The 20,484-nt window shown below is 36.7% G+C and overlaps 1 protein-coding gene across 3 annotated transcripts in view; it reads right to left on the bottom strand.

Annotated features, from left to right (window-relative positions):
- Nucleotides 1-1,633: 1,633 nt before the first annotated feature.
- The window catches only part of LOC144450729 (uncharacterized), a 41,557-nt gene continuing 22,706 nt past the window's right edge, over nucleotides 1,634-20,484 (bottom strand). For 2 of the 3 annotated variants that reach the window (XM_078141420.1, XM_078141421.1), the window contains exons 15-35: nucleotides 20,285-20,401; nucleotides 15,687-15,815; nucleotides 15,061-15,171; nucleotides 14,623-14,766; nucleotides 13,557-13,823; nucleotides 12,817-12,942; nucleotides 12,061-12,336; nucleotides 11,448-11,582; nucleotides 10,839-10,958; nucleotides 10,094-10,228; nucleotides 9,473-9,601; nucleotides 8,510-8,819; nucleotides 7,820-7,926; nucleotides 6,770-6,933; nucleotides 6,260-6,358; nucleotides 5,407-5,512; nucleotides 5,053-5,125; nucleotides 4,518-4,575; nucleotides 3,765-3,835; nucleotides 3,423-3,498; nucleotides 1,634-2,921 (exon numbers count right to left, since the gene is read on the bottom strand). In XM_078141420.1, coding sequence (XP_077997546.1) covers nucleotides 2,763-2,921; nucleotides 3,423-3,498; nucleotides 3,765-3,835; nucleotides 4,518-4,575; nucleotides 5,053-5,125; nucleotides 5,407-5,512; nucleotides 6,260-6,358; nucleotides 6,770-6,933; nucleotides 7,820-7,926; nucleotides 8,510-8,819; nucleotides 9,473-9,601; nucleotides 10,094-10,228; nucleotides 10,839-10,958; nucleotides 11,448-11,582; nucleotides 12,061-12,336; nucleotides 12,817-12,942; nucleotides 13,557-13,823; nucleotides 14,623-14,766; nucleotides 15,061-15,171; nucleotides 15,687-15,815; nucleotides 20,285-20,401 — 2,912 coding nt within the window. In that variant the 3' untranslated portion in view covers nucleotides 1,634-2,762. The remainder of the gene's footprint in view (nucleotides 2,922-3,422; nucleotides 3,499-3,764; nucleotides 3,836-4,517; nucleotides 4,576-5,052; nucleotides 5,126-5,406; nucleotides 5,513-6,259; nucleotides 6,359-6,769; nucleotides 6,934-7,819; nucleotides 7,927-8,509; nucleotides 8,820-9,472; nucleotides 9,602-10,093; nucleotides 10,229-10,838; nucleotides 10,959-11,447; nucleotides 11,583-12,060; nucleotides 12,337-12,816; nucleotides 12,943-13,556; nucleotides 13,824-14,622; nucleotides 14,767-15,060; nucleotides 15,172-15,686; nucleotides 15,816-20,284; nucleotides 20,402-20,484) is intronic. The other variant, XM_078141422.1, reaches the window with a different exon arrangement.

Genomic DNA, 20,484 nt, shown 5'->3' on the forward strand with positions numbered 1-20,484 from the left:
TTCAACCAGTTGCGGCCAGAATAATACATTTAGATCTCGACAGTCTCCAAACTTCGACTAAAATCGTGCTTTCTGTGACGAGTTTCCAAGCATAGTGTAGCCCTGCTGAACTATACGTACGTGCGTATGGTCTCAGGATACGGTCTGCGGAGATGCTAGATGCAAAGTCCAGGCGTAGGCGCTGGAAGTTTATGGTACGTACTGTACTTGTCCTCTCGCGGGTCGACGAAAAGGGCATTGACCATAATCGTTTGGCCAGGACTGACGCTCATTTGTCCTTCGCAATGATAATAGATGACGTCATCATTATGCAATAAGAATTATCGCATGTGGGCGTGACATCACGTTGCGTTGATGGGCCGAGGCATACCTAGTCTAGCTACCTAGTCTATCAGCTAACCCTCGGATGTTCTTCCGATAAAATACGACACACAGCCGAACAACGCTATCGAGGATGGAACATCCGAGCAAGCCCTCACGTGCGAACTTCGTTCGCTTATAGTTATAGCATCGAAAGAAAGCCCGAACATCTAGCAGCAAGACTAAAGCATACCGAGTCTGTTAAAGGTATGCCGTGACGGGCCGCCCTCACACATCGGCCAACATACAGAATCAAAAGATCCGCACGGCGGAGTCACGATCACTGATGATGCACTGAGTATAATACAGTACCGTAGCCTGCGGGGGGGGGGGGGGCAAGGTGGCAGCTGCCCCCCCCCCCCCTGAGATTTTGGAATAAAGAAAGAAAAAAAGCTACTTTTTGAATACGTAGAGATGCTATTAAAATCGTTATTTACGTGACGATTCCTAGCATGCGCGATTTAAATGGATAATTCACTAAAGTGACTGTACACTGACTCCTGGCTAATATGTATCTTATATCGCTATTGTACGCTGGCTTAACTTTGAATTAAAATGTGTCCAGTTAAAAATTGTAACATTTTGCAGCAAATTACAAATTCTTTGTGCGGGAAAGTACAAAAGAAGTGCGCACATACACTGTGCATTTTCAGTAGTCTTTTAACAGTAGTCTTGAAAGTCTCCTTCATTTGAAGATAGGAAGTCGCAATTATAATGTCAGCGAGTGAAACTCAAAAAAGAGACGGAAAAAGTCGTCCAACGTGAGATCGCCTTCAATGTGCTCACTTTGCTATGTTATAAGTCATGCCTTACGGATATCATAGCGGTCACTGTTTCAAAGAAATTTCTCTGGTCACTCATAATATACGTCCCTCCACCAAGTCTCTATTACCGCTATAGTAACAGGATTATTTAATTAAACTTATGTATGCAAATAGAGTTCGATTCAATGGAAATGCCGCAGTTGCGTATCCTGATGGTGGAGGGTCTATGGGTCACTTTAAACATTATTATCTATTGTGACCGTACTCATAGATAAATGTTTATTAATTGTGGCATAATTGAGAAACACAGCCTTGTAATTTCACGCCCTCAGCGGTGATTTCACTCGAGTTTTTCTGAACACTTGGTAATTAATAAAGGAAGTCACATGATTGCTTTGCTTTACATTTTCTTATATCAAATTTTATTGAAATCATGCAAAACTTGTGCCAAACGAACACACAGAGAATTATATGTAAAGTGAAAACAATGTACGAAAGAGTGAGTTAGAGTATGTATATACAAAAAAGTATTTATAGGATACAGACACTGGAAATATACAATATGAAAACGGCTTGCAATTTTATTACTCAGGAATACTATCGAGACACCATACACTGATATAAACTGCGCATGTTTAGCATTGATTTGTTTAGCGTTTAAGGTGTGTATGTTGTTAACAGGTCTCTATATATACATTCAAAATTTAGCTAGATTCTGCAAAACTCTAAGACCATTGATTTAAATTTTGTGAAGGGTGAAAATAATTTTATTTTGCTGTGCTTCACTGTATATTAAAGCAGTGAAAATTTTTTACTAAGAATCTTTTTCTCAAACTAATATTTCTAATAATTTTATTGCTGTCGCCATTTCCTTTCAACTGACAAAAAATTCTGAAAAACGTCTGATTAAAAAAGCTATTTAAGGTCAAAATTCACTATATATTAATTGAAACATGCCAAAGCATCAAACCTCACTGGCAGAACCTACTCTAATGTGATTGTATAATGATATACTACTATATATACATAGACAAATACAAAATTTAAAAGGTCTATTTCCGATAACATGACTTCAAAAAATAGGGTAGGTAGGTCGGGATTTTATTTTATTTTACTTTTTTTTCCTAATGATTACTTCGACCTAATGACAAGGTACTCGTGATTCACAATACTCCCATAACAGTTGATGAGGTGTAAAAGATATAAATGAAGACAGTTATGTGATTCAGAAGTAGACAAACATGATATGCAGACTGTGCTGTTATAGGATAAAGTGACATCGTGTCTCTCTGGAATGTGATTTTAAAAATGTAATCAAAAATACATTGGCAAGAAATCGATATCTTCAGCGAAATAGAAGTAAATTTGATAATTTTACCCTTTTCTATGTAAAAATTAAATGTTTAGGATTATCGGCTTAAACTAAGGCCGGTCTTGTTACCGGAAACACAATATTTTTTTATTATTTTTTTTTTATTTACTTTTTTTTCCTTTAAGCAAAAAACACAACATACGTCAACTTGTAAGTGACTATCGAATATAAATCCTTGTTCCGCATTGGTGGCGCACTTTTTCGGCACGACGTGACACACCCCTTATATCAGAACTGTATATATTGAACAGCCGTGCTCGAGTTTCTTAAAACTTGTTACTTGGAGTAGATGGTTTGGAAGTCAATCGGGAAAACCCAAACCGAAATATATCACACAAAAATTCCAGAAATTCTGCAACTGTGATTAGAGACAGTCCGATGTAAAGGCCAAGAGATCCTCCGATATCACCAATTAGATTCTCTAGCTGAAGGAAAAACAGATGTGAGAAATGGTTAATGGTCGATTAGTCGAAGTAGTTTGGCTTGGAGTTTGCAAGTTGTCGATTCTAGCCTAGCTACTACCATTTATTTCTGAATGGCCGTGTCCTTGGAAAAGATTTGAACCTTAATTGTGTTCAAATCAACCCATCCGTATAATTTGGTACCTGATAGGATAGGGGTTGCTATGTGAAGGATTTAATTATTTACTCTTACAGAGCCTTCGATGGATTTAATACCCTAAGGGGCCGAGGAACAAATGTTTGCATAAAAGAAAGGCAATGAATATAAAAACACATCTATTGAAATTTAAGGAATGTTAATATGGCACTTTTTAAAATCATTTAAATCATTTTATTGTCCCAGGGGAAAATTGTTCCTCCAGTTAAGTAAAACTGAAGTCATCCTGACACACGTCACCTTCAGAATGGTCCTGGTTCTTAGGTTCTACTATACATGTATGTAATTGAAAAATGAAAACTGCTTACCAGATAGGCTGGTTTTTCTTCAACCTTTTCAAGGTTCAGTTCTTCAAAGTAAATTTCAAGACGAGCCAAATTTGTCCTGAAAAGGTACAGACAAAACGGTTGATGAGAATTTCAGTTATTACACAAAGATATTGAAAAATGTCAGCTGGAAGTATATGTTTAGCACTATACATAACCACATTCTGACGTCAACGTGCGTCAATGTGTCTGTGTGTGTTCTATGTGTGTTGTGGACGTGTGTAAAAGGGGTAGGACCTTCTTTTTGAGAGCCATGTCGTTCGCAAAATGCACTGTAGTTTTTATGTTTTTAAGTATGAGCATTCATGAAGTGAGAATACTCACTGTGCATGGTTACTGTTTCTAATCTCCTTAGTCTTGGGATTTATGGAATGAAGCACCTTTAACAGAGAATCCTAAAACGAAAAAGACACAGAGAAAAGTTTACAATGTAAAGAACGTAAGATATTAAAAGTTAGCTCGGGATCCAAAAACAGTACAGGAATTCAGCGTCATTTACATATCGGACGCTAACATGTAAACCTGATGAGAGGTAAGCACACACACACACACACACACACACACACACACACACACACACACACACACACACACACACACACACAACACACACACACACACACACACAAACAAACAAACAAACGTATATCTTGTGTAGCTGTACTTGAAAGACAGTGTGCTACACCTTCGTGACCTTGTACCCTCCAGTAGCTTTGTAAAGTAGCTGATTTATATTGTAATATTTGCTTTGTATACTTTATATTTACATTTATATTGTACTTTTATCACCTCACACTATCCGATAGTGAATGTAGAGGAAAATAAAGATCGGTTGTCCCTTTCAGGGTAAATCTCTTTATACTAACTGCCACATTCTAAGTTTAGTGGTGTTCGCAAAATCGACTCAGATACACAAGATTAAGCTAAGAATTTCCACAAAATATAATCGAGTTTGTCAATATTTTTTTAATCTTACAAATCATCAGATTGGCTTACTTGTGTACGCACCAAGTATTAACGTAAGTTATTTGACAATTTGTGTATTCGTCAGTTTCGTTGCGTTATTTCTATACTCACCAAGTAACTTAAAGATGGCCAGTATGATTGTGAGATCGTCTTTGAGAACCATATTTCCCTGGAAGGTAAATAAATAAATGACAATGTTGTAAAAGCTGTGTTGAATAGTTAGAAATATCGTTGTCAATTCTTAATCAGCAGTTAAGGGACGAAATTGGCTTGGATTCTCGACTGGTGTCGCACCTTAGTGGACCATTTTCCAAGAAGTTGCATTCATTCTATATTCTTTAGCCGTTTATTTAATAAGTATTGCAAAACATAACATGTTTCTTGTCACTTGTGCACTATTGGGGGGCCTCGTTGGTTGTCTTTTACAAGCAAAGACTAATAGAGCAGCTGCTAACCAGAACATTGTCCAGTTTTGGTTGAAAGAAGGACGCTTGGTACAATTATTCACTGACCCGTGCTGAACATTTCCAAATAAGGCGCCAAGTAAGCAGCACCCTCTAGTGGCCACGAATTGAGAAGTATGCGATGACATACCTCCTAGACATTTAATAATGATTTGTTAAAATTGAAGGATGCATATACTTACTCGCATGGTATATTGCAATCACAATCCAATTTATTTCTCTGGTGTAAGAAATACATCAGCTGACGGCATATTTCTGTTTTAAAAGAAAATAAATGTAGATTTCATGTAAGCGCGCGAGCTTAATTATTGATAATGTTAACAGACACAGTTATGTTACCAAACTATTACAATAACTAGTCTAATCTGCACAATTATTGATTTAAGAGGATGGACAAAACGAGCAGTACATATGTGATAAAGATATGAACATGACACATCCTCTCAATTATCAACATTGCTGACCAACAATATATACAAATTATTTACAAAAAAAATCAGTTTTACCAGATATAGAGGGAGTGTGATTTTACCTACCCTGTGTTTTATTCTGTATCATGCATCGCTGTCCTTCGTCATTGAATGTGTCAACGCAGTCACAAAACTTTAACATAGATTTCTTAACACAGCTGTGTTGACATGCCTTAAATTTAAAAGACAACAGAGATGAGTGAGATAAAACAATATTGTAAAACACTTCTCTCCGATTACCATTGGATACAATATACTGATTAGATACGACGTGTCACGTCACGGCTATCAGCTAGCAGGGTGCCGGATTGATCGATGCATGAGTTGATACAGAATCGGTAGCAAAAATGCTACATTATCGGTAAATTTTGATACATTATCGGTAAATTTTTACTACTAGTACTGTCAATATCGGGTTTATACATTACCAATTATTTACTACATTATCACTTGTAACAAGCCCTGTGACCTTATAGACTCTTCATAGCAGAGAAGACATTCTGTTTCATTGACACCTGTTACATCCACCAATGAAACTGTTACAAATTTACCAATTTGTCGCAAATCGAGAATTCAGATGATATATGCACGCTTCTTAGGATTATGAAATCATTTAATTTGTTTATACAAATTCCGGTCTTCGGAATGTCTGGTAGATATGAATGTAGATTATACATCTGAGCTTCACGATTCTCGGCCGATTGGTGCGTTTTTCATCAGAAACAAAAATATTTTTCGTTCATTTTCAATACAACTGTATTTCGACCTAATATAACTTTCATCAATTTAACTTTCAAAGGAGTCAAATACAGGTAAAGTAACGTAAGGGGGGGGGGGGGTATACTCAATCATTTTCAGTATATTCTCAATGGTGACGTCACTTTTCTGTAACACGTGACTAAAAGTTAAAACTACCTACACTTTGAGAATAGGCCCAACCTTCCTTTGAGAGTAGAAAGTCGCCGGATTCTCCGTCTGAACATTTGCCATGGGGTAGTGGTTGTCTCATAATTATGCCCTAATACAAAGAAGGATGCAAAATATAAATAGTGATGATGAAATAGGTATTATAAAGTGCATGTAGAGAGGTTGTGTCCATCGAAGCGCATACTCACACAAGGAGAAAAACGTAGAAATACGCACACAGCAACACCATTCACAAGCTAAGTTATTGTCTTGAAACAGGAAATATGGATATATATCCTGCTAGGTTTACATCACGATATAGCATATTATTCCCTCCTGTTTCTCTTCATTCAGCCAAAAATAAGGGTTTATTTGTCACTACTCGTCTAGCGACTCGTGAAGGAAAAGCGCTGTGTACTTTCTATATTTAGTTCAAGTTTCTATATAGATGCCTTTAGTCGTTCAAAATGACAATGTTTAAACTAGAAATGCTGGAGTTTGTCAGTATTTCGGCTAAACATACCTCTTTGAGAGCAACAGATGTCACGCAACCTGGCTGGACTGTTATACCCTCGTCCTCCGGAAACGGTTCCTTGTCGTGCTCGTGTATAGTGACCCGCACTCCTGACGACTGTCCAAAAATGCTGATGTATTCACTCTGCTCGGTGAAAAACGTCAGCTTTAATCCTAGGAGAATTACCGAAAATTAAAAAAAAAATTGATTAAAATTTGAAAATTTAAATGAAATGTCTTGTTTATGTTATAAGTGGTTGGTCATCATATGATTTATGTGGTGTATTTGCTGACAAAGCAATGAACATATTGAAACACATATTCCACTGATGACCAGATGAAGAAATTTCATCTGTTTAGAACAGTTACTGAAGTTGACAATAACGTTTAAAGTGTCTTCTTTTGGTCTGAGAAACAACTCATATATGCAGAAACTCTTAATATAATGAACTTGCTACATCATCATCATCATCATCGTCAGCAGCAGCAGCAGCAACAACAACAACAACAACAACAACAACAACATATCATCAGCATCATCATCATCATCATCATCATCATCATCGACATCATCGCCACACTCAACCAAACTACAACTACCAACAAGCCCTGTTTCTCTGCTAAAAAATCTTAACTTCCGTTGCTACATTGTATGGTCCGGCTCGACAAACATTATCCATTTTAAAGGTGAGGTGCAGATCACCTAACATTCATGGACATTAATTGTAACAATAATCATGGCAGGTGATACAGATGATATGCAGCAAAGAACATAAATGTTTGGCACCTCAGACGATACAATTTTACAATGTTAGTATACAAGATTTTTGTCGATTCAGACGACGTTTAGTTTTCGGTTCACTGGCTTATAGTATTGCTACTACCCTGTTACTCCTATCCTCGTCACCACAGTCGATCCCCAACGTGGATCATGGTACATCATGCCTTCATAATTCGTTTATCCTTCCTAAAACTGTCATCTTCTTAATTGTTATGTATTCTACCTCCATCATTCACGTGTGTTTCTCACTTATCGTTATTATTACTTATAATTACTTACCATTGCTAGCACCAGCACGTGTTGACTGTTTGATGTTGGTGTTATTAAGTCCGTCGTTGAAGGTAAAACAGTTCCCATATTTAGAATTGGGAAACATCCTGAAATCCCTGTACGAAAAGAGAAGTTGAAATATATTTTTACTCAATCTGTCATCTCGTAGGTTGAACGTTTTAATGAAAGATCAATCTGTATTTACTTGCATTTACTTATTTATAATATCCACGTGTATTGTTTAGTTCTGAGTTCACATTTTTAAGGGAAACAGTCTGTAATTTTGCGGTCTTGAAATCACATGCTGTACATTATAAGAGGCACTCCCTTCTAGTGTATTGATACAATTTTCCAAAAACAGACATTTGTTCTGCCCATGCCAACGTTCATACCGTCCCTGACAGCTATACCGACTCTAGTAAACCTTTATTATTCCCAGTGTTCTGGGCAGACATATCTATTCAAATCGTAGGAACGGGGGTATTCTGCAAGATAAATTCTTCGAAGACAACCTCTGGATTCCCCCCCCCCCCACCACACACACACACACACACACGCACACACACACACGCACACACACACACACACACAGAGATTCACCTCTTATGAAAAGTTGGATGGATTGAAATTAGCTATGCTAAACCTAAAATTCTAGACAGCAAGACTGACATGTACAAATTAGCTAACTGTTCGACTCACCTGTAACTGCAACTCTTCTGGTCAAATGTACACTGGAGAATAAAATCCTTTGGCTGGTGACCGTAAGATAAAATCTCCTTTCGAGACAACTTCAAGATACGCTGTAAATCACTAAAATCAGGTGTAGAGCTGAATGTCATGAATCCGTACCAATCAGGAGGTATTTCGCTTTTCACACGTTCAAAACCAGGGTCTCGGAAATACATCGTTTCGAATTCTTGCTTAAGATGACTGTCATCCAAGATTTCCCCGTAATTGTCGGCCCAATTCGAAGAAAGCTTACTCTTTACATCGACTCCAACAGTCCAATCTAGATATAAATGATATTCGCAAATTTCAAATTTGATTGAGTATCGAGTCAAGAAATCTGAACTTTACAGTAATACCACTCTTAGCAACCTTCCATAATTGCGTACGTACGTTCTGTCTGTCTGTCTGTCTGTCTGTCTGTCTGTCTGTATGTCTGTCTAACTGTGTATCTGTGGGTCTGTCTGTCTGTGTGTCTGTCTGTCTGTCTGTGTGTCTGTCTGTCTGTGTGTCTGTCTGTCTGTCTGTCTGTCTGTCTGTCTGTCTGTCTGTCTGTATGTATGTATGTATGTATGTATGTATGTATGTATGTATGTGTATGTCGTTTTCATTCTTTTCCTCACGTTTCATTTTTTACTCTCCTTTCTTGGTTTATAAATTATTTGTTTTGTTTTGATTCGTTTTTTATCTTTTATATCGTTTTCTCATTTTTAATGCTACTAATAGGCAAAAAGTGTAAAAAGGGTAAATTTGTATTACATTATCGTTTTGAGAATATGATGCTGGAAACCTTTCTGGCTTTAATCTCATATAAGGTGAATTTGTGTGTCCTCGGTCCACTGTAGAAATGTTCTATAGTAGTCTGAGGTAAGAGCAAGGAGGCCACTTGAAACTGTTGACTAAAATGACAACCTGATAGAAGTGAAATGTGTTTACCTTCATTACAATCCGGAATATCACAAAATTCCCAATCTACACCGTCACGTGAGTCGTCGGCATAGTAACACCATGGCGATGTCATGCTATTGGCGGAGCTAGGGTTTCTACAGTAATTCCCCTCCAAACCTTCAACAGAAATTTAAAGATATCAGTAAACATCAATATGTATAAGACAATATATCTGCCCTGAATGCATAAACTTAATTACTGAGAAAATGTCCAATGTCAAGATGTCAGAAGCTGCTGTTAGACATTCAGTTATGGCTTATTGTGAAAACAAAATTGGCCCTCGGTTGTTAAAAATGTCATGTTTGGCCTCATTAAAAAGTGTCTACCAGGAGCTTGCATGATGTTAAGTTCTAGATAGTTATTTTATCATGACTTTTTCGAGTGACTCTTTCATTTGCAAATGCCGGAGGGCAATCTAAATGTCTATAGTTTCTCTCGTCAGTATTTTCCAGTTATTTAGTCCCTGGTGGACCGAGTTTCGAAGTGAAGCCTACAAGGTACAAGACCTCTCCTTTTGAATCTTCACTTCTTTCGACATGTGGAACCAAGATTGCAACAAGAATAACATCAATGTTACAGTCACGTGTCAATTATCAATACCATATATACCTGCATCAGGTCTCTTGCTTGGGACATACTTGTGTTTCGAATCTACCCATTTGACGCACGGTTTACCACTTGCTGTAACATCCACCAATCCCCTATAAGATGTTCCTCGCCCTCGGTAACACCCGGCTCCGTGACCTGAAAGGGTACAGAGGCACGATCTGTAACTTTACATTGATTGGTTATGTTTTATTCAAATATATATACCATTATACTAAAAAATAACTCGTGCTTTGCACGGGATCTATGTATTTGGTTAAGTAAACCTGGCGTATGGCATAACCACATCTCAAATAGATCAGAGACTTAAGCTAAAACTCAGAGACTATTCAAATAGTCTATTAAAGTCTAAATAGTCTATTATAGACCAAGTCAAATTGCTTCTTATGAGTAGCGCTCAACAGACATCGTCCGACAAATTTCATGTAGAGAACTCTTTTGTGAAAATAAAATTTTCGTGATCCATTCTGTCGTATCGGAAAATACCCCCAGACGAAACGCTTAGTACTAGTAGTATAGTTTATTCCAACTAAAATGTTTAATCATGTCAAGAAACTTGAAGGCTCAAGGCATTCGCATAGTATAAAATGACATTATGACATAATTTATTGTTTTAGAGAAATTTTTACTGATTAAGTATCCAAAATATATCACCCATTTCTCATCCACGTTGTCACTTTAATCGCAACCCAACCAAATAAAAGGCACAAACAGTGGAAACGAGCGCCACCCTATATGGTGTCCTTACCGACTGGAATACAGTTGATTTCATCAGAGCCATCTGGACAGTCATCACGGACATTACATCGATAGTATGGATGTATACATGTACCATCATTGCATGTGAATGTGAAGGAAGGACAGTTACCTACAACAATAAACACAGCTGTGAATTAGGAGTGGTAAATTTGAGAACAAAACTACGATTTACAACCACGACTCCGCCTCAACGCCCCAGCCCAACTTCCTTGGTCAGCTCTTTAAGAAAACTAGTATCACCCGGCCCTCCCCTCTCATCCCGGACACATGCGAAATTCCCATATATAGGTCTAAAATATAAAATAACAATAACCAATGGATGGTCTCAGCAAATATCTCCTCGAAGGATTTCGAAAAATTATGACTAGCTTTCGCGATGCAGCTGTTATTAAACAGAACAGCATTATGTCAACAGATATAAAAGCTTCTGTAAAGGCTACGATTTCTCCTTAGACATTACATAATTGTATGAAATACACTGAGAACAGATTTCTAAATGTAACAAGTAGTTCTGAAAATGTCGAACATTACGAAGTAAAGTTATTTTAAATAAATTCGAAAGGACAGTGGAAGATTAATGACCGTGGAGATATCTTACCATTTTCGTCGACATAATATAGACAATGTTCCTCGTCACTGCCGTCTGCACAATTATGTTGGCGGTCACAACGTTTCTTTCGTGGAATGCACTGTTTATTTTTACAAGTAAATTCACCACTGCCACATTGGTAGGCTGTAAAAGGATTGGAAAGTTTTGATTTTTATCTGGAATGAATATTTTTTACATATTGAATGTCAAAAAAACTGTAAGAGTTCTAAGGTAATAGCTGTCATACCACACACAAAGTGTGATATACGAACGCGCTCGAACAAAAAATATGATATATTACGCCATTAAAACTTGTATCTTCGTCATTGCTTGAAATATCCAAATTCACAATACTTTTACGCATGTATATGATAATATAATGATAATAATTCTAAATACTCTTCATTCAGTCAGAGAAATAATATGACCAAAGGGTTTTCTCTATCGACTGGTAGTGACAAGGCTACTTATGTCACTTTTATTTTCCTTAGCTGAATGAAGAAACTGTTGGGGAATGATATCAATATACATGTATGTCAACATTTGTATCTTTTGTCATACAGAAATCCATGAAAGAGCTAACAAATATGTGATATTGGACTGACAGAAGTTTTTTACGTACACGTGGAGCAGTACTCTTGAGGTTTCGCCATGTCGCAGTGCTCCCATACCACATCAGGATCAGTTGTATAACACCAAGGTTGAGATTGGCCAAACGCTTGTCCAGGGTTTCGACAAAAATTATGGTCCCCCAAACCTTGATTTGTGACAAGGTCTGGTGAGTAGTTGTGTTGATGAGGACTCTGTTCTGACCATTTCTGACAGGTTTTACCACTGGATGTTACATCAATGCTACCTCTGTAATCTACACCTTCTCCATCCATGTAGCACTCTCCTCCTTAAATTAAATGAAATAATTCCAGTATCAAAAACAAAACGTACAACAACAATAACAAAAACAAAAACAACGATATTGCACGCAGACAGACAGACATACAGACAGACAGACAGACAGACAGAGACAGACAGACAGACAGACAGACAGACAGACAGACAGACAGACAGACAGACAGACAGACAGACAGACAGACAGACAAACAAACAAACAAACAAAGACACGAACAAACAAACCGTGTTCTCAAATACATTATTACCATATGTCTAACAGTTTAGTATGTTAACGAGTCGTACAGGTTTTCATTCGTTAGACGACCGATTTCTCAACAATACAGCTCAAAAATATCTCAATTCCTAACATACTTATGACTTTTTTACTTTTTATCGGGCTACACATTTCCTATCATGCTTGAATGTCCAGTCACAGAGGTCTTGTAAAATACCAAATTAAAAATGATGCTATGGTAAGTACATTACTCACGATATGTGCAGTCCCATTCGTCGCTCCAGTCACCGCAATGGTTTACTCCGTCACAAAGCCGCTGCTTAGCGACACAATGCTGGTTGCGGCAGGTGAATTCACTGTCTTCATCACATATTCGTGTATCTAAACAAAATGATAGACTTAAGTCAAATCTAGTAAAAGATGACCGAATTTGAAAATCATGAGAGGGTAACAGCCAATTTGTAACCTCTGCTGAATGGAGGTTATGATTTCATTCCTGTTTACCTGGTTGTTTGTCCATTTACTTGTTTGCTTGATATTCAATATTCATGATGTCGTCCTGTTTCCTGATTGTCTGTCTACCCGTTTGTCTGTCTGTCTATTCCCATCGCTTTCTCTATATCTATATGTCTGTCTCCATCTCACTCCATCTTGCTTTCTGTCTGTCTAGAGCTGTCTCTCTGTCTCTCCATATCTTTCATTCATATCTATCTGTATTTCTCTTTCCGTCTGTCTGTCTGTCTGTCTGTCTGTCTGTCTGTCTGTCTGTCTGTCTGTCTGTCTGTCTGTCTGTCTGTCTGTCTGTATGTATGTATGTATGTATGTATGTCTTTCTGTCTATCTATCTGTCTGTCTGTCTGTCTGTCTGTCTGTTGTTCTCTGTCTGTCTGTCTGTCTGTCTCTCTCTCTCTCTCTCTCTCTCTCTCTCTCTCTCTCTCTCTCTCTCGCTCTCTCCCTCTCTCATTCTCAAATAAAATAATTATAGATTTACTTACATTCATCACACTGTAGTTGTCTAATTCCAGCATCACAATATTCCCATCTAACATCAGGATCAGTTGTAAAACACCAAATTCCAGCTTCGTTGTCTGGATTTCTGCAGTAATTATGATCATCAAGTCCAGCGGTAGGATACCTTCCGGGTATTCTGGAATGAGTGTGTGGGACTTGGGACTCCCATTTCTGACAGGTGCGTCCGGTGACAGTCGTGTTAACTGTTCCCCGGTAGTCAAATCCATTCGCCAACATGTAACATTCCCCGCCTTGATATAAATGAAAAGTTCTTTATAAACATGGTCATTGAGAGTTTGTTTATGAGTGAAACATTATAATAAAGCCTTTTATTTGTGTATAAGCTTTGTTTTTACATTTTAGATTCATCTTTGCTAATTAATACATTACACTCATTTCAAGATGCTCTATTCTTCTTTTCTATTTGCAAAAGATCAATTTCTGCTTGGGAAGACTTTACGTGTTATTTTTTGTGTGAATTTTTGCTTACTACCCCAAATCACATCAAAACATTTTTTTTTTAAATCGACAGAGTTGGTAAACGCATATCGTTTAGGACAAAAATGATTGTGTTTCTCCAATAACCCGACCAACTCTAGTTTAAGCCGCCGACCCTAAACATTTTTTTAAACATTTAAAATAAAAAGATAAATAAATCTTTGTCTTCAAGTATATATGTTTTCTTTCCTTGGTGATGTCTGTACATATTTCATCAAACTATCACAGAAGGAGTATTCCGACCGACATTTTGTTTGTTTTGGGGTTGAAGCAATATTTGTCAAAATTAAAAACAATTAAAAAAGATAAAATTAAATTAAATTAATTCCCACCTTATTTTCTGAGGCCATGTTATCGGAAAAACACAATTATTTTTATTCTACTTATTGTATAAACGAATTATTCTTGATGAATTTTAACGTGAAATCAAATCTAGGTTATTACCCAATATCACCTCTCTATGAGACTCAGTTCCTTTTTAGCATAATGATCCTCGACTCATAGCGGCATGCGGAAGGGGTGCACATGCAATAAACATGTATATATACTTACGATATTCACATCCCCATTCATCCGACCAGTCTGTACAATCATTTTCTCTGTCACATAGCTTGTTCTCTGGAATACACATTTGATTAAGACATTGGTGTTCCCTCTCGCCGCCGCCTTCGTCATGTTCGTGTTGGTGACATTCAGCTGGACACAAACAAAATAGCATGAGTTGTTTCAGAAGGTACTAGTACACATCACTTTCAACAATAATAATACTCATAAACCATGCAATAAAGAAATCTTCTAAATCGTTTGTGTGATGTTTATAACGAGTCAAATCCATAAAGGCCCATGATTCAATCGCATTTGTGTTTGGATTCGACGGATTAAATAGAATCAATCATATGATTATGATCAATTTTTCTGTAGCTCTAAAAGACAACTGTTTTTTCCCACATAAACTTAACATAATCCTAAGCTAGATATAAGCTTACTCACGATAATGACAGGACAATTCATCAGTGCCATCATCACAATCCACCTTGTAGTCACATTTCTTGGAACTTTCAATACAACGATTGCTATCACACATAAATCCGCGACAAGTTTCTGAAAACACAAAAAGGGAAAAAAATATATAGCGAAAGATTAGAACATTTCACAGCTTATTAAATTGCTACTTCTATATAGTGTATTTCGTTAATTATATTTTTAAAATTATTACTATACAATATCACGTTTGAATTGGTAACAATCGCCCATTTGCTTTTATTAAGAATGTTCCTAATGAACGATCAGTATACAAAGTGACACACAAGATAAGAACATTTGCAGAGCGCAAACCATAGTTTCAATATGTTTTATCCCGTTCTGTTCCGTGTCGTTTCGTGTCGTGTCATGTCGTTGTGGTTCTTGCCTTGTTATTTTGATTCGTGCCTTGGCAATTTGTTAGATATCATTGCAAACTATGCATAGCTTATTTACATTCTGTCATGGTAGCATATAATGAATGAACTTTTTTGACAGAATATTCAATCACTGCTTTATTTCCGCCAGCGTCAACTCAGCTTTGACAAAATCAAAAGACATGACATCATTAGCCTACTAAATGATAGATAACGTACGACATTGCTCCAGTGTTTCATCTGTCCCTTCGTAGCAGTCTCTAAATCCATCGCATACTCTCTCATTTGAAATGCACATCACTCCATGTGATCCTCCCCATCTGCACAGAAATTCATCCTCATCACAAGCTGGAAAAAATGACACATATGTGTTATTATTAACCTTCGAAATGCGACCGAAAATACCCGAAAATCACCCGAGTAAACCCGATCCATTCCCATCTAGTCATTTGTAGAAAGGTTTTCTAATTCTTTGCTTTAAATATTAGTAGTAAAGTTTAAATGATAACTCTGGAAAAATTATGAAATCATCCATAAGCTATTTTATAATTCACAGGGTCTTCAGACATTTTTAACCAAAATAAAGTAAAGGGGGCACATACAGACCTATTCAGATGTTACCCCAACAATTCGCAATAAAAAACTATTTACATAAGTATAAAATTAACTGCTATACATAGCCATATTAACCTAGATAGCACTCAAACTTATCATTTTGTATATTTCATTATAGTGAGTATGGCCAAACCTCCTGCAAAATTGTCTCTCTGTTAATGAAAATAATTGTTTCGAAAGTTCAGGTCGAAAAGCAGGGAGATAGTACTATACAACGGCTGATCTATCTGTCGAGGGCTGATCTATCTGTCGACGCGATCTACAGGCTGTCAGCAAGCCAGAAAGAGTTTAGGCGACTTTCCGGTTCTCCCACCATGCAACGTATTATTTACAATCAGAACGAGGCGCGGATCGATACCATTGGCTGAAATGAATCTGCTGTTGTCGTCTGCGGCGCATAGAATTTGGATGGAAATCAGTGGGCTTTGGTAGACTCAAGTGTGTATTTTATTACACATAAAGGTAAAAAGGACAACCGTTCTGTTCCATTTCGTTTTTGATAATGTTGGTGTGATAGGGGAAAATGTTACAAGTTTCCAGTAGGGCCAAAATTACGCCGAAATTCGTGGATTTTGGCTGTAAAATCGCACCATGGCATACATTTCGTAAACAACATGAAGAGTGGTGATATGAACCCAAGTCGTCTTCATACACCCCAACCATTTTTCCTTGGCATAAGAAGAAAGGCACCCAGAGAGAAGGGACAGTTCAAGTTGTAAACAAGGTTAGTTTAACTTTTAGACATTATTATGTATCGTCTACCCACCGAGTACTGCAGTTGTCGATCATTAGCTCTGGAAATATACGCTACGGACGGGGGTTTCAACATGTTTTCTCCCCTTCGAAGACGTGTCGAAACCCGGCTCGTAGCGTACATTTCATGAGCTAGTAGATCATATACTACATAAATGTTGTAAAACCATATAGTTAGTCATAAACGTTGCGAAAACTAGATAAGTTTAAGCTGAAAGACTGAAGTATGAGTGGCCGGTCAAATGACAACTGACAACTCAGGTGTAGCTTATGGGCAGATTTGTCGTTTTCATTTTTAAGGCCAAATAAAAAAAAGTTGTTTGGTTTCGTATACCCGACCCCACCTAGTTTTTCACGCCGACACTAAACCTTTTTTACGTATTCGAGAAAAATAATAATAAAATCGCGAAAATCGTGAAGTCTCGCAAGAAATAGTGGATGCGGAAACTGACATCAACTTGAAAAGATATAAAACTATTCTTCCAATCTTAAATGCCTGTACATCTGATAGGAAGAAATAAACAACATGTAGACCATTTGGAAAACAATGGAAAACCTGAACTAGACACTCTCACACATAAAACAATATAATACAATAAAACAAAAAATCTACCTATGCCACCTATTTCAAAATTAAATGTAATCAGAACCACACAATTTTTTTTACGCTAAATAACATGTTGTTTCAGACCAAAAATGATATTTTTAATAGAATCGCCCTCTAAAAAAATTAATTGTTGAGAGGGTGTTTAAGTGTTCTGTGCCCTCCCACTGGTGGTCTGCCCTCCCTCCTTCCCACTGGTTCCAACTTGCCAGCCAGCCCACTGCATACTCAATGTTGTAAATGATTTACCCACTCCAAACCAGAAAACATTTATGCTTTCCACTATACCAACAATACATTTTGGCATGTACAATCTGTGCCCCTCCCCACAATTCCATGTTTTCCCCTCCCACTGTATCAAAATCAGGACTTGCTTGCTGCAATTCTTTCTTGTTTGCTTCCCTCCTGCTACCGATCAAAAAATAATTCCCTGCCCACTGAAAAACAGCTATTTGCAAGAACAGCTTTGTTGACTGCACCTTACAACTTAAAGCTTGTTTCATGCCAGAGTTTAAATGGAAAACTGTTTTGAATGCAAATCCTGGAATGGTAAACAGTTCTTTTAATAATATGTTCTAAGTGATAATAATAATAAAACAACTAATGCTTCAATTATTGTGCTGCTCAAACTCAAAACTGTTTTGAATGCAAATCCTGGAATGGTAAACAGTTTTTTTAATAATATGTTCTAAGTGATAATAATAATAATAATAATAAAACAACTAATGCTTCAATTATTGTGCTGCAGCTAATGTGAAACCATCACTTTTAAACACTGCTCTGCAGTAGTTGACTTTCAAGTTCCAAAAGCTTGTATAATGTAGTACAGTGCAATGAGTGTAGTGTAGTGCATTGTATATAATGCAATGTAATGTAATGTAGCATAGTGCAGTGCAGTGTATAGTGTAGTGTAGTGCGATGCAGTGTAGTTTAGTATAGTGTAGTGTGGTTTACTGAACTGTAGTGTAGTGTAGTGTGGTGTGGTGTGGTGAGGTGTTGTGCAGGGTATAGTGTAGTGTACATATGTCATGTAGTGTGGTGGTGTAGTGCAGTGTGGTGTGGTGTACTGTAGTGTAGTGTAGTGTTGTGCAGTGTATAGTGTACATGTGTCATGTAGTGTAGTGTATTGTGGTGTAGAGTAGTATAGTGATTAGTGTTGTGCAGTGTATAGTGTATATGTGTCATGTAGTGTGGTGTGGTGTGGTGTGGTGTGGTGTAGTGTAGTGTAGTGTAGTGTAGTGTAGTTTTCCCATGAAGTACAACTGAATTTACACATAATTTGTTTTCAAGTTTTGTTTGAAATGCACTACTTTTACATGAACATTTCTTTAGTTTTCCTTTATTGATGTCAATCAGTATATGGTTCATTCATAATTAATAAAAATGTTTGTTTGTTATATCATTATTGGTTTTTGTGTGATGAATCATCTTTCAATTTTCATGTTACTTTCTAATATTTTTAGGAGATTTTATTTTGTCCACCCTTGAATAGAGTAATTACCACTTATTTAAATAATTATATCATTTGGCATTTCAGGAAAACATGAACAAGTAGTCTGATCATAATACAACACTGGACATTAATCATTATAAGGTGGAAGATGAATGTACAGTAGACCAGGTAGAGAGCTATTTATTTATTTATTTATTTATTTATTGCATTGCATCGATTTCCTATAATTAGAATTACTTCTTTGCCAGATAATGTGCTGCAAGGAAGTAATGTAACCTAATAATCACATGTTTGTGCTATCAATGTTTTGTTAACATATGTGTGTACATGTGTGTTGTATTAATTTTGTCTTTGACTTATTTTGTGCATGAATGCTGTGATAAACTATGATGCTACAAAGTCTACATTCGTCATCATTTCTAACTTGGACAAAACTTTGTATGTATTTCATTGTAAGACATCTAGTGGCTACATACGCTGTAACTCTTTCACTGGGACAGAGACTAACAGAAAACAGGTAATTTCTTTTTCCCTATCCAGTTAGTACATGATGTGTTCTTATCATATGTAGAGCATAGAACTTCAACAGATGATTATTTATATTACACAATATGTAAACTCTAGCATTTGGTCCAGTGTCATTGAGTGATGCTTCAACAATCAGGATAATGATATTTGAAATGTAAAAACTTAAAAGTATGGATGAAATAATGGTACAACAATATGCACAGTTGTATTAGAAATCTTGTATAATACACTAGTTTGTATGCTTATCATATGATGTGAATTTCATGGTATTCATACATTATTCTTATATTTCAGTCAGGTGTTGATGTACTTGAGTTAGTTTCCAAAACAGAACCAGAACCAGGACCTAGAGTCTAATACTGGAGAGGTAAGTCATATGTATGTTTGAAAATATTGTTCGATTAATTTATCAAAATCATTCTATAATATAATTGAAAATAATTCATTCATGTGAGCAGATGCGAAAAGAGTGTGATTTGTATCATTGTTCTTGTCATTGATTTTTCACCAAAAAATAGAAAAAACTCTGTTTGTGTTGTGTGTACTTACAAAATGGAATCATTATATTGTAATGTTCACTCTGCTGCTGGTCATACATACTGTCAAGAGCAACACCGTTCGCGATTAATATGGGATCCATCTGACCTGTGTGCAACCCAAATTTAGCTATGCAGAATGGGAGAACTGGTATTATGTCTATTGGACAATGCTTGTCGACTATGATGAAACATTACTCATGTTACTCGTAGGTAAATTAGCATCTAAAAAACCATATTGATATGAAAATAATACAGTTTTGAAAGTGCCTGCATCATATAAAATGGTTTAGAATATGACATTTTGAGAAACTGATAAGCTATCTACCTTGACAGTCTTTTTCATCACTACCATCTCGACAATGACGCACGCCATCACACACTAAATGTTGCTTGACACATTCCCAACCATGGTCACAAGGAAAATCTCCTTCAAGACAGACAGCTATTGGGAAAAGAAACAATGTAAACGGGTCTATGGTATAGCTATTGCTCTCTCAGCATAAAAAGCTACATTTGAAGTTAGCT

Source organism: Glandiceps talaboti, chromosome 20 (genome assembly GCF_964340395.1).
Source record: "Glandiceps talaboti chromosome 20, keGlaTala1.1, whole genome shotgun sequence".
Classification (NCBI taxonomy): Eukaryota; Metazoa; Hemichordata; class Enteropneusta; family Spengelidae; genus Glandiceps; species Glandiceps talaboti.